General features: G+C 38.0%; 1 protein-coding gene across 1 annotated transcript; it reads right to left on the reverse strand.

The window, feature by feature from the left end:
- Positions 1-5,994: 5,994 nt before the first annotated feature.
- On the reverse strand, positions 5,995-14,376 carry LOC121426319. The gene is made up of 3 exons (XM_041622579.1): positions 14,210-14,376; positions 9,549-9,833; positions 5,995-8,738 (listed from the first exon to the last, which is right to left on the reverse strand). The coding sequence occupies exons 2-3, from the start codon at positions 9,814-9,816 to the stop codon at positions 8,503-8,505; spliced, it is 504 nt and encodes a 167-aa protein (XP_041478513.1). The 5' UTR covers positions 9,817-9,833; positions 14,210-14,376; the 3' UTR covers positions 5,995-8,502.
- Positions 14,377-14,695: the final 319 nt, after the last annotated feature.

Raw genomic sequence — 14,695 nt, forward strand, 5'->3', positions numbered from 1 at the left:
ATCCAAGGTGATTAATTTTAGGGTTTTATGTCTTTGTGGAAGATGAATATTATGTGAAGAAATGGAAATTAAGAGGAGTAATTTCTCAAAAAATTAACTATAGGCATTAACCCTGAATTAATTGGGATGGTCATCACCCCCACCCTGAATTATTTGGACATTATCAGCAAGTGAAAGAACATATGACATTTGAAATGAATGATTTCCTATTCTCATGATTCGAGCCCAGCCATGTCAGCGGCACCTCACTCCACTGGTACCCGGCCTTACGCGGCTGATGTTGCTTAGCTTCCCTTACTAACGATAATCTCAAATTTTGTCTCAAAATCATTGCTTTGATGGAAGTAAAATGCAACAATAGCTTACGCATGGTCTGTATACTGTATGCCTTGTTGTGTATTATCGCACAAGCCTCCTTGGTAGGATAGTATATTTTGGTCATTTTTTTATGCTAAAACCTTATAAATGAAGGCCAATTGTCAACAAAATCATCGACTGAATATCTCTAAATCTCTAAAAATCATTTTTAAAGGTTATCTGATATCTTAAACACTTGCTTTTTGAACCGCATGATTTGAAGCTGATATTTCGGCTTTTCGGGCTCAAATTATTTAACAAATTGTAGTATTGATGTTTTTGTTAAACTTTGTAATATTTGTAATTATCCGTCCAAAGTGGGTAAGTCACTAAAAATTACCTTGAAATATTGATCTTAATTTAAAAAAAATCTTGTTCAAATCAATTGTTGCCAGTTGGTGTGCTTTCCTTATTAAAAAGCACCAATTGATATGAAGTATTTCTTCATTTCCTTATTGTTGGTTTCTTGCTGTTTGTTTTTGTTTTTTCAGTGCAATGTTTGAAGTTTTATTGTTGTATAGCACTATATTGAAGTATATCATGTGTACATACTTGTTTCACTGATATTTAACAGTGTCAGTATTAAGTTTAGTTTATGAATGTTGAGAAACAAAAGGTTTTATTTCCTGACCAATATTCTCAAGTTCACAAAAAATATCTGTGAAAATCAAGGCATGCCAAAACTACCAATTATTCCAATCCATTTTAAACCCCTAAAAGCATCAACAACTTTACATGTAAAGGAGCAGTCACACATCGCCAAATGAGAATGCTTTTCAGCAGTTGTTAAACTGCAGTGTACCATGTATTCCCACTCCATATTTTCATGGTAGTTACAGAGATCTTCGCGCAAGGCGACATACCAGCCCCATAGGTCTGAGGCAACCCTCTCCTGACCTAAACTCCACATAAATCACAGTGCCATAGTGTAGCTACCTTGTTCATAGGGAGAAATAGAATCTGACTATCGGATTGGTTATGGTGGGACAGGGAATGGGATTTGCTGTCAAGTCTGCGACGGCTTACTCCGTTATCAATACGGGGCTGCGTCTTACAAAGAGTTGCAATTGTCCGACCAATCCAAACTATGCAAAGTCAGCAAAGTCAACGTATGAAATGCATGTTAGTTCTAAATTGGTTCTATATATGAATGTATATCCATAAATTCATTGATTTCTTGACAATTTGGTATGTTCTTCTTTGTTTACAAAGAACATTTTACAAATATCCTGTAGAAAAAATTATGACACTGATTTCCATAGAGTTACGATCGATTGGATCAATAGTAACTCTTTGTAAGATGGATCATGCAGTGCAAATAAAGAGCTTGCCCACTAACCTAGCTGTACTTTTGTGTGGATATTGTTTATTTCAAACTGTTAAACTGCCATTGGAAGTGAAGCATTTAATATTTGATGATTGATCAGTGAATAGGTAGGTTCTTTGTTTGAGCCAAACTACTGTATAATTTGGTGATGTATTATTGCCCCTAAATGGCATCTATGCTAAATGCAGTATTAATTTTTTTTTCTGTTGATGCAATAAACATCTTCCCTAATAGATTATTCAAAATAAATGTGTCGATTATAATTCTTGTTAATATTACTTTTGTTATATGTTTTATTGCTGTTATTATTACTATTATATGATTATTATTGTATATTAATGCCGAATGGTGTATTTCACGATTATACTGCCAGTATGAAGTAACAAATTTGAAATGCTGTAAAGATGTTTTTTTGTTATTCCATACAATGAAAAAAAATCTTGAAATTACTGGTATGCAAAATATGCAATTAATACACCCATGTCTTTCAAAACATACATATGTTATCACATGGTAATCGTTTGTACTGTTTTGCTGTTTATTTTATTGTGGTGTGTATAAAATGTTGGTTGTTCTTTGTTAAACATATTTCCATACACATTAACCTTGATAAATTCAATGTACACGTACATTATATGGAAGTATTTAGCAAGTTATTTTATTACACATTCAGCGTATACTTTTTAAGTTTTCTGCAGAATATTCTCATGGGCAGGGGATGGTCATTTGGGCCCCATGGCATAAAAGTTGCTTTATGGTAACTGCCATCCATCCAATGCCAACTACCATGGTAACGATGACCATCAGCCAATCAGAATCAAGGATTCCATGCAAGTTACCATTGGATGGCAAAGATACCATAATGGTAACTTATACCTCCCTCACATTTGCTCTACGGCGGCCGTACGGCGAGTCAAAAACAGCCATTCTATTTACTTTTATTCAAACCACCTATAATTTAGCTGGTACAAAAAATGTTAAAACGGCTGTTTTCGACTCGCCGTGGAGCAAATGTGAACGAGGTTTTATGCAACGCGCCCTGATATGGTATTTATACTTAAGCCTTGTCACACTGCCCGAGCGTTGTTGGAGCGGTAGGGAGAGAGGGTCGAATTTCACTCACAAAATTGGAGAAAAAATCGAAAACAAAAATACAATCGAAATCAAAAATGGTGAACAGTAGCGAGCGGTGATGATTTTTTCTCTCCGCTCCACGACCACTCCAACAACGCTCGAGCGGTGTGACAAGGCCTTTAGGATTTGGTGGGCAAGCATATGTCTGTTCCTGTTGACTTTCTTATACCAATTGATCAAGTGGTTTCCCTTATGCTGCTGCTGTCTTGTGATCGATCACTGGAACAAAGATTTCTGACAAAAGAACACCCACAGCCTAATAATAGTCAGTATTGCCTAATCCTATACATCTGATCAAAATAGACTCTTTCAATCAACTTTCTTTGTCAAAGGTTGCTTTCAATGTCAATCATCAGAGCATCATCCCATACAATATTTTGTCTTGTGTTGAGGGTGTGTTGGCTCAGAACAGAATGGGATACTGAATCTGATGTTCTTTTATCTAATGCTCATTGAGAGCTCTACCTGCTTCCCCTTATGTAATCACAGTTACAATCTGTGAAAGTATCATATACAATACCCAACCTTCAGGAGCTTGCCTGAATTTATTCCCGGAAAGCCTCCCATTTCAGGTTAATAGGATTTACATTGTTCATTGCATATGGGGCTTTAACATGTTCTGGCTCTATTTTTTTTTAGTCTCAGTGAGTTTTCTAGCTTGCATTTCTGAACCTTTCTCCTACATTAATTGGTTAACTGGATGGACTTGCCTACTATTTGGAGTGTGTTAGGATCCCTGAAAGCAACGCTGGTATCCTCTTGGAATGCTCGCTTGAGTTTAAAATATTTTGATATACGGTTCACAAAAGGAAGGATCTTATTTTGGACTTTTTTCTCCTTTCCTTTTGCGAGGTTTTCATTCTTATTCTGGTCTTTGCTCTATGTCCCATGGGTGTGTTGGATATCCACATGATATAAGTATCTTGTTGATGTGACTAAAGTCGTTTTGTAGTGCATGTCAAAGATTACTCGCACTAATGCAAAGTTAGTAACGATATACCAACTTCCAACAACCATTATGTTATACCTAGGAATTTAGCTTCTGTGTAATTCATATGGCTGTATCTAAGATATGTGATAACCTAATTGGATAGAATTGCATATGCTGATAATGGTAATGTGGTAAAAAATTACGTTTCAACTGTAGGCTCTCTGATAACAATGAGCAAGCAAATCCTGCCGAAAATTCTGGGGTTATTTTTAGAGACCACTGTCTGGTGTATTATCTCATCAAGTTACCCAAGATACCCAGATTTGTGACTGTGACATCAACTAGCACATAATCAGATATACCCCAATTTGCAAACATAACTACCTTTTTTAATTTCTATCAAATAAAATTCATATTCTATGATTGTGCAGCTGGAATGCATTTTGAAAAAGTATCTTGGATGTGCTGCAGGGCGATTGTATATTTTATTTATATATATATATATATTTTTTGGGCAATTCTGTTACCAGTAAATTTAGCTGTCAACACATTCCTCTCCATGTCACAAAAATTATATATGGACAATATTTTCTTCCATTGAACCTTTTTGTATATTATTACAAAAAACGTAAAAGTTATAAAAGGTTTCCAAAATGTACAGACATCTGTGGGGCTCGAGAGAACTCACAAATCATGATAATGATAATAACCATTATACTTATTTAAATCTAATTTAAGTTGTAGTACTTGTCAAAATTGATTTCTCACACCTGTTTGATCATCTCGCATGATGGGGGGGGGGGGTGGTCATTGGGTAAGTCTCTGAACTTCATTATCGTTTGAAGCAGAAATCCAAATCAGTCCATATGAATATATCCGATCCGACGCTCTGAAAAAAATACAATCCACCATAGCACCTTTAAAGCTGCTTACCAATGTCACTCAATGAGCACCAATACAGGTGCAAAAGTACAGAAGTGCAACTTTGTACATTTACATCTGTGTGTAACTGTGCACCAGAGATATAAAGTCGCACCTTTCAAGGTGCTCCTATACTTTGAGATTTCATCTGTAAAGGAGTGAAGTTGAAGATTTATTTCTCAGAGTGTTTACCGTGACAGTTGAGTTCAAATCTTCTTTGATTTAAAATTCATATCACCTTGGAAATGCTACCTTGAATTTTGAACTGTACATTGGCAGATAATAAAGACGTATAATGTCTAATTTGAATTCTTTTTATAATGGTTTGTGATCTTATTATGTCGTATGCATTGGAACGTGGAGCTGTTTTCTGAGTGTTTTCAATTCATTGTAAATTTGTAAACGTATTCTAAGGAGAGCATACTTTGGGGGAAAAGAAACTGTACACAGAATGTGGGGTGGGGGTTAACTTTTATCACTTAAGTAAATTGAGAAAATCGAATCAATGCATTCTGTTTTAATTGATTGAGATACTTGTTTTGTCTCTGGTTTAAGTTGCTTTGATAAAAATTTGGTGGTCATTTGTTGTCCCCAGTATATCGACAGATTGAGATATGTATTTTGTAGGGAAAGGTGAACGTGGAGGTTGATGGAGGCAGTGATAAAAAATGGAAAAGAATTGAGGGATTGTTACATTGACTAACGGACAATTTCAAACTGAAGGAAACTTTCGTATTGAATGTTCTAAGAATTGTATCAGATAATAATCATCAGGAAAGTAGTCGAATCATTGTAATAGATTCACACCCGATTATGAATGAATGAGAGAATGAAATACAAAAATAATGACTTGTCAGATTACACATGCAGGCGATGTCGCCGTTTGATTGAGTTGTACAATTTTGCATTTAATTCTCTCTTTGGTTGAAGCAGTGCAAGCCATGAATGAAATTAGATTGATGGATGGAATGAGCAAAAGCTGTGATTAATAAATGAGTAAAAGCTGGAAAGGTTGATTGAAATAATCTACTGGAGGTTGCGAGCCCTCTTCTGGGAGTTAACAGTATGCATTTATCGTCATGTGTGCAGGTGCTGAGGGTGTGTGCTTGTGTGTGTTGGAACGGGTGTAGAATGGAGTGACCATAAAACTCCCATTCCACACTAAAGCGATGAAACTCGGATATTCTGCATTTAAGAATTTTAAGTTTGGGTTTTGAACACCAGGCAGGAAAAACGACTATTCTTAACATGTGAAACTCAAAAATATTTTTTTTTACTCTGCCGCACGTTATGCAAAAAGGCACTGGTCTTCTCAGGAGTATTTTCCCTACTTCCTTTATCATCAAAACACACACGCAAAATAATCATACCTAAACTCAATCTTGATTATTATATTTATTCTATTCTTGTAGCAAAATTTCAAAGTAATACATGCCGTTTTAATACATCACGATCTATATCATGTTTATCCATAACTATTCATGATTTTATCACCAGTATAAAAATTATATACAAAGTCGTAGGTATAAATATTCTGTTTATATACAATGGTATATGATATCTAATCCTCTAATTCATTACTAACCTAGTACATGTGAAACAAACACTCCCTGTGCAACTGATCGACCTTACAAATGATGACGATGTTGTCTGAAGTAATCATTGAAAAAATACAATGATAAAACACCAGCCGTTTTTTTAATAAAAACTCACTGGTTAAAAAAAATTATATTTGCAAATCATCAGAATCCCGCGCATGTCTTATTGTACTAGTTTGGTTATATTCTTTTGTATTCCCATGTCTATAATTTAAATTTACACAAACGTATTATTGCTCTGTTCTCCGTTTTCATTTCATATATAAAAACTGATACTGCTTGGAAAGAAATGTTTTCACATAACACCGCGATAACGAGAAAATAGTGTTGGCGTAAAAATTATAAGCATATAGAAATAGCACAGCGATTTTAATTGTCGGTAGGTAACAGCAATTTTTGACCAATATACATATATGAATATATCATACACCTATACATCACCCAGATTAAAATGGGGTTATTTATCTTTACCGCGTTTCCATTAACACTTAACATCGTACAAATTATTATTGTTTTATAATCAGCCATTGCCATCACCGTGTTAATACAGAGGATAGCATTTAATTCATAGTAAGTCGAACACATTTTTCAAACAACGCTTTCTTATTTGCATATTTATGTATAATATAAATTTCTATCTAATTCAGCCATACAACGTAAAGACTGGCAGCATAATATTTTCTCTATTATACACTATGCGATGTCACGATCATCGCCAAACATCTAAAAAAATCTTTCTTACTCTATTAATATCAAGATCACCGTCATCATCGGCATAATCTTCATCATCTCCATCATTATCATCCTCGTCACCACCACGACGACCAATACCACCACCACCATCATCATCACCACCACCATCCTCATCATCTTCATTGTCATCATAATCACTATACCACCAGCGAAATTATTATCATCACCACCTCCACCACTATCACCTTCACCACAACCGCCATAATCATCATCATCATCAGCAGCAGCATCATCATCACCATCATCATAGTCATCCTCGTCATCACCACCATCATCGTCACCGTCATAATCATCAAGTCAACTGCATCGTCATATTTGTCGTTACCTCAGCACGAATACACTCGAAAAATTATACTTCACAGTACTTGCTATAAAATCAATAACTAACAAATTAAGAGTAGAGCTGCATTAAAAGACGATAGAGGTCTGGTAACACAGCCAGAACTTTGTTGGAGCGTTCCTGGAGCGGTGAAAAAAAAATCATTACCGCTCGTTACCGTTCACCACAGTTTAACAGAAGTTGGTCCCCGTTAAGGCAACGCCGTATATACGCTATGCCACTGCTGCATGATGGTCGCTCCGAAAGTTTGGAGCTGCACAAAATATTGCGAGCAGTGAGGAACGGGCAGTTTTCCGCTCCGGCAAACTTCACCACCGCTCCAACAACGCCCAGTCAAAGTTTGGCACCGCTAGACGTACTTCGTGGCACTTGGTTCCGCTAGGCCAACGCAGAAATATTGAACGCTGGACCACCACTGCTTTGCCCAGGCGGTGATTAAACGATGCACAAACTTTTGTGGAGCGGTTGTAAGCGTTTTACGAGCGGACACGGGATTGCTGGAACGGTGTCGGGCGTTCAAGCAGCGATCCATTTCGGAGATGAACTTTGGTTTGCCCGCTTCAGTGGTGCACCGCTAAGGCAACGCCTATGTTTTCTATCTTTTTCCCATTTTGTGCACGGTGACGAGCGTTGTCGATATTCGGCCCTCCCTACCGTTCAAGGAACGGTCCAACAAAGTTCTGGCGGTGTGACCGGGCCTTTATAGTTCCACGCGTTTGCAACAGACTGCACTCCGTCTAAAGAATCAAGAAGGGTATTTATCTGGGCACCCCCACAGTTCCGAATATTCTAGTAAGATTTATCATATTCATAGATTTATCCATATATATATATATATATATTTTTAACAATATTTTAGGGTAGGCCTGCATCCTGGCTCCTCCAAAGAATGATATTCGATATGCGAGTTAAAGCTAAATTTGACGAATTCCAAATGATCACCAAAAACTTGTATTTGACAACCTTTTTATCTTCCATTCAGTTTGTCAACGGCGTACAATACTTTGAGCAAGTCCTTTGATGAAGAGTAAAAATGAGACTGCTATATCAATATGAAACATCAGTTATACGAAAGCGTTGAAAATATCGGTGGTTCCACATGAGTTTTATCATTAAATATTACAAGTACGTCACAATGGTGTCATGATATAAAGAGCCATCTGACCAATGAGCAGGCGAGAATGAGTAAAGGTATCGCTGATTGGCTAGTTGACGTAGAGCCTGAGCATTTTCCATCAGTACAGCATGTAACGCAGAATCCCGTATCGTCTTCGTTATTGTTCGTACAAACATTGTCACTACTTGTTAGTGTGTATGGTACATCGTTGGTGGCGGGCTCTCCGCATACGGCCAGTACATTGACGACCGTGCTCTCTTCTGAAGAAGAGAAAGAACGAGATGGAGAAAAAGAATAAAATGACATAAAGGGATAAAGAAGGAAAGAACACAAAAAGAGAAAAATAACGAGAGAAAGAATGACAGATAGACAAACAAACAGACAAAGAGGAAGAAAGATGGAAAGAAAGAGAGATTGGTGGGTAGAGAGATTTACCGACAGACGGAAAATTTAAAAGAACAGAAAGAAAAACAAAAGAAAGACGATAAAATATATAAAAAAGTATAAATGAGATCAGAAGGAGATGTAATGTATTATGATAACTAGTACCTTAATAAATTATCTTCAAATTGTTAATGCAAACTTAAAAAATCCCCTTGCTATCTGTGAGTGCACCTTGAGATCAGAAAAAGAAATCCATGTGATTTGCAGACTTTTGTGAACACAAAACAATGTATACTTTAGGGCCTACAATGTGAAAAACAAATTGAGGGGACCGGGTTTAGGACAAAGTGCACTTGTTTGAAAATTTACGAATAAATAATCAAGTGAGTAATAAGATCGTTTATGTTTGACAAACAAAGTCAAGTGATACCGAAAAAACACCACTTCTTTGTTTCAATTCTATATACATCCTCTTGATCTTTCTTTACTTCAATTTAATAACATATCATTGTTTATTAATGTTACTATTATTATTATGGGGGGGGGGGGGCAGCTGTTGCCGGGTACGCCCGGTTTTTAGTCATTCTTGTTGGTAGGTTCTAATTAGTGAAACTTAATTCCTTCAAACATGACGAATACACCTATCCCTTTAAGAAAAAGAAAATACCAATGAGAGCAATTCCCACCTGTCCACGACATAGACGTCGCGCACGTGGGCGACTCGCCCTCGGGCGTGCACACGTTTTCTGCTAATCGTTTCACCAATGGAGTGGGTACGGGTGGGTATGGTGGCGGTCGAAGTATCTTTCCTTCTCCACCATTGTTGCAGAAGTCCGCATCTTGACAGCACATTGTACATGTGAGTGTGTCCTCTGTTTGGTTGCAGCTAGGTGTCCTGTCTGGGGATGTCCGTGGGCATTCCGAAGCGTAGCCGCAGTAACGGTACATCGCCATTTCTCTGTATAAATCACCTAAAGAGACAGAGAAGATTGGTCTTTGAATCTCAAATGTTCTTTTTCCGGAAGCCATTAGGCCCTGTCATTTTAATGATAATATTACCAATAGGATGTTGGAAAAGTGGCAACATTAATCACAGTGGCGAACCCGGAAGGCCTCGTTAGAAGGAGCACCCCTCCCCCAAAAAAGGTCAAAAGAGGCCATCCACTTCCCCTCCAAAAGGGTTGGAAATACATTTCCCCATACATCCCTGATTGGTGCCACTAACTTAAATGTTACTTAATAATAATAATTATAATGATAAGTATTTCTAATGAGCAATTTCTAATTGATCATTACTCAAGGTGCTACATATTAAATAAACAAAAACATTGGAGATAATCACAATTAAAATCATGAAACATAACATTCATACGAGGAAAAAACATGGCCTTCACTAATATGATTGTAAAAATAGGTAATATTGACACTTGATTGGAATGTCTTAAGAGTGTTCATATTCCTTATAGTACTTGGCAGTCTATTCCACATAACTGGGGCCACATAGCCAAAAGCCCGATCTCCATAATGGTTGGTCCTGCTACGCGGAATCACAAGGGTGGTAGATGTGGAAGATCGCAAGTGATAGAAAGCACTAAATTTGCAGGTAGACGAAATATGTGAATCCATGTTCAAAGACTTGTCAAAAATTACGCCCAAATCTCGAACAGTATTAGAAACAGGCAGAACATTTCCGTTTATTGTAAGTTCTTGCAGGTCGAAAGTGGAGTGCCAGTGACGTGAACCAATGAGGAGAAGATTGGTTTTCTAATTTTTCAGTTTCAAGAAATTTCTCTCCATCCATGTTTGCATATCCTTCACATAGTTCTGAATGCGAAGGTATGCATTATTTTGGTCAATGGCTTGATTGAAAGCCACATAAACTTGAGTGTCGTCTGCGTAGAGATGGTACTTCATGTCGTGATGCCAAGCAGTGTCTCCAAGAGGGGTTGAGTACATAGTAAACAGCACCGGTCCTAGCACAGATTCCTGCGGCACACCACAATCTATGATGTATTTCTCGGATGTGGTATCCCCAACTGCTACCTGCTGTGATCTCGCCAGCAGTTATGACTGAAACCATTTAATAACATCACCAGTTATTCCAAAGAGGTCAGACATTCTTGTCAGTAGTAACTCGTGATCGACAGTGTCAAACGCTGCTGAAAAATCAAGAAGGACAAGAAGCACCATCTGCTTTTTGTCTACAGCTGTTAAGATACCATTTGTCACTTTAATTAGGCAGTTTCAACACTGTGGCAAGGCTTGTAGGCTGACTGCAAGTCTTCAGATAGACAACTGTCTTTTAGGTAGGTACAGAGGCGGTGAGCTACAACTTTCTCCAGAACCTTAGAGACAAATGATATCTGAGAGATGAGTCTATAGTTAATTAGACAGTCAGGATCAAGGGTGCTCTTCTTTAGAATTGGAGAAACAAGAGCAACCATGAAGCATTCTGGCACTGTAGCAGATGACAAGGAAGAATTTATTAAAGTCAATATCATCTCTGCAAACACATTTGGTGCTTTCTTCACCATACAAGTAGGTACTGGATCGAGAGCACAAGATTTGCTTTGTGATGATTTGATGATCTTTACTATTTCAGCACTTGAAGCTAGCTAAAATCCTGTCCATTGATGCTCAGGAGGTATTTCATACATCCTGGTAGAGGAAGCCAATCCAATAATCGGTTCTCTTATATTGCGAACTTTTTCTTGGAAAAAGACACTGAAACGCTTTCCGATATCTCTTACATCCGAGGGCAATGCAATGGATTTCGATCTACCAAGAAGATTATCTACAAGTCGAAAAAGCTGCCTCTGACCACCATTGCAATCACCAACCTTCTGCTTGATGTAATCTTTCTTGGCACAAGACATCATTTTTCTAAGGAAATTACGCTCACTGATGAAACTTTGCCGATCGATTGACTGTCGAAAGGCATGTTTAGATTTATTATATACTGTAGTTAAAGGTTTTAGTAACCATATTAAATGGTTCGATGCAATTTCAGGTTTTGAGAATGAGTGATTGTGACCACTTCTCATAGTCGGATATAATGTCTGAATGACAACATGTGTAGTAATCTGTGGTATAGACAGAATTTTAAATAACTGAGGTTAAATGAAAACGAGGGAATGGAGCAACAGCGCAAATAATTTTTGCATAACGTCATTATAAGGGAAAGTGGGAAATATTCACTACTTTTAAGATCAGACTGATATAAATGTGAATAATTCCTTTCCTCAAAAGTGCGTGAGGATTGTGTGTGTATGTGAGTGAGGGTGTCGGTGTGGAGTGTACTAGCAGTCCGTAAAGAGCATGATGATTAGTGTGGGTATATGAGTGAGGGTTTCAGTGTGGAGTGTGTGGGTATGAGAGTTTACTAGCAATCCCAAAGTGCGTGAGGATTTGTGTTTGTGTATGTGAGTGAGGGTGTCGGTGTGAAATGTGTGTGTGGGGGTAGGAGTGTACTAGCAATCCAAAAAGTGCGTGAGGATTTGTGTGGGTATGTGAGTAAGGGTGTCAGTGTGGAGTAAATATGGGGTGGGAGTGTACTAGCAGTCCCAAAAGTGCGTGAGGATTTATGTTGTATATGAGTAAGGGTGTCAGTGTGGAGTGTGTGGGGATGAGAGTGTACAAGCAATCCCAAATGTGCGTGACGATTTGTGTGGGTATGTGAGTAAGGGTGTCAGTGTGGAGTGTGTGTTGGAGTGAGAGTGTAATTAGCATTCCCACTTCCCCCAGTGGAGAGAGAGGGGTGGGTCAGTGGCGTAACTACGGGGGGCATGGGGGGCACGTGCCCCCCCAATCGGCTGACCAAAAAAAAAAAAAAAAAAGGGAAAAGGAGAAAAAGAGGAAGGGAGAGAAACGTAGTGGAAAAGAAGACATTATTGTTCATTATAATTTAATATTATATCATATATTACATAAGAAACATTTCTTTTCATAACTTTATGAGACATAATTTGCATAGGGCCTATGTCTTCATTGTTCCTGGTGCTCGCATTGTCTATTTACCGAGATATATAATCCTGTTATACTATAAAACCTCCCGTTTTCAGTCAATATACAACAAACTGCCAAATGGATTTCCTCGCACTTCGAGTTATTATTGTTTTATGTACAATAGTGTGCTTCTTTTTCATGACTACTTAAAAGTGATGGCCCCATTTAAGGTCTTAATATAAATCATTTCTTGTCCGTGCTTACGTTCGCAGTAGTGGCTTTGTGTAATATGTCTGCTCTCCATGAATTCGTAGAATCAGTCCTTAAATGTCCCTTTGATCTGAATATCAAAAATTTTCAGCTCGCGCTTCGCACTCGTGGTTAGTGAACTACGTATGGTCTTCGTGAATTCCTACAAAAGCCCCCCTTCAGGTCTGAATTTCCTAAATTTTCAGCTCGCGCTTCGCGCTCGCAAGATTTGATTAGTGAGATGGGTATGTTAATCATGATTACAAGTGCTTTATGTGCATGTTTAGATGTAATTCTAACAAAATAAGCAAGCGCTTATGGGCAATCGCATTAGATGACTATGGTGAGATGTGTATACTCTTAATGGATTCCTAAAAGGTCCTTAAAATCTTCCTGTTTGGAGAGTCAATATTTAAAAAAATTTCAGCTCGCACTTCGCGCTCGCATTATTTAGCGAGACAGGTACGTATCATGGTTACAAAAGACTGATTATAATGTCCCTATTTAGGTCTGAATATCCGTTTATGGCACTGTCCTTAAAATGTCTCTGTTAGGTCAGTATACCTGGCAACTGGGCGCGCTTCGCGCGCTCACGAAGTGACTCAAAATTTTTGCTGGTGCCCCCCCAATGCCGTGACCCACGGTACGCCACTGGGGTGGGTCATAATCCCTACCCGCGTGATTTTGGAATCGGGGATAAAATGATGCTCGAAAATCGAAAAGATAATACTGCTAGACCACTAATATCATTTTGGTGATATTAAAAGAAATCCACCCGAAGTGTGCAACAAATCGTTCAGTTTCCATTTTTTCGGTGAGAAGTTTAACATTGTATTGAATTCTCCCTGTATATTTTATGGAACAATTCGTATGCTTGTACCTTAAATTTTATACTCAAGGACGTGGCTACTGACTATTTTTTTTGCATTTACCACCGTATACAACAGGGGCCGCGGATACGCGGGGGGGGGGGGGGCTTCAGCCCCCACTTTTTTTCCAAATCAAAAACGTAAAAATTACCATGTGATTGTGATATTTGGCATGGTCAGCCCCCCCCCCACACACTTTGAAAATCGTTCCGCGGTCCCTGTACAATAGATTCCATAGTGCCTACATCATGCACATCTACACTGAATATGACAAACTAGTTTACCTTTCCATGTTGTCTTTAGTACACATGCGTCAAAGTCATCGTCACAGGTCTTCTGCTCAGGTGACTGACATGAAGATTCGGTATCACATTTGTAGCATCTTAATGCACCTGAAGAGGAAGAATAGAGAAATGGAAGACAAAACTCTAAGATATGAAACGCATAACGCGGTAATATAAAATATTAGGAACGACTGGTTAAACAAATATACACATTAAGTGCACAGTTTCAACTCCATTTGACGAATTCGGTCATCAATTCAATTTTAAGCGTAAAAATATCAACACAGTGGTTTTTGCATCTATACCGGGTAAATCATTTGACTCCTGGATTATAACAAACGTGGTCCTGACAAAGGAAATTTTATGGGACAGGATTCAAACCCCGATCTACATAGTAATAGTACACTGGCTGAACCGCTACTCCATGGTGATGTAAGAGGCTGCTCCCTAAACAATAAACCACGAGAAGCCTGTAACTAAAAATTA

This window comes from Lytechinus variegatus, chromosome 1 (assembly GCF_018143015.1).
Source record: "Lytechinus variegatus isolate NC3 chromosome 1, Lvar_3.0, whole genome shotgun sequence".
Classification (NCBI taxonomy): domain Eukaryota; kingdom Metazoa; phylum Echinodermata; class Echinoidea; order Temnopleuroida; family Toxopneustidae; genus Lytechinus; species Lytechinus variegatus.

Bases quoted from the DNA above. Each gene is read 5' to 3' on its own strand.
- LOC121426319 (XM_041622579.1), bottom strand. From the start codon at position 9,816: ATGGCGATGTACCGTTACTGCGGCTACGCTTCGGAATGCCCACGGACA. The intron at 8,739-9,548 runs GTGGGAATTGCT...TCTCTTCTTCAG, and splicing joins GACGTCTATGTCGTGGACAG to AAGAGAGCACGGTCGTCAAT.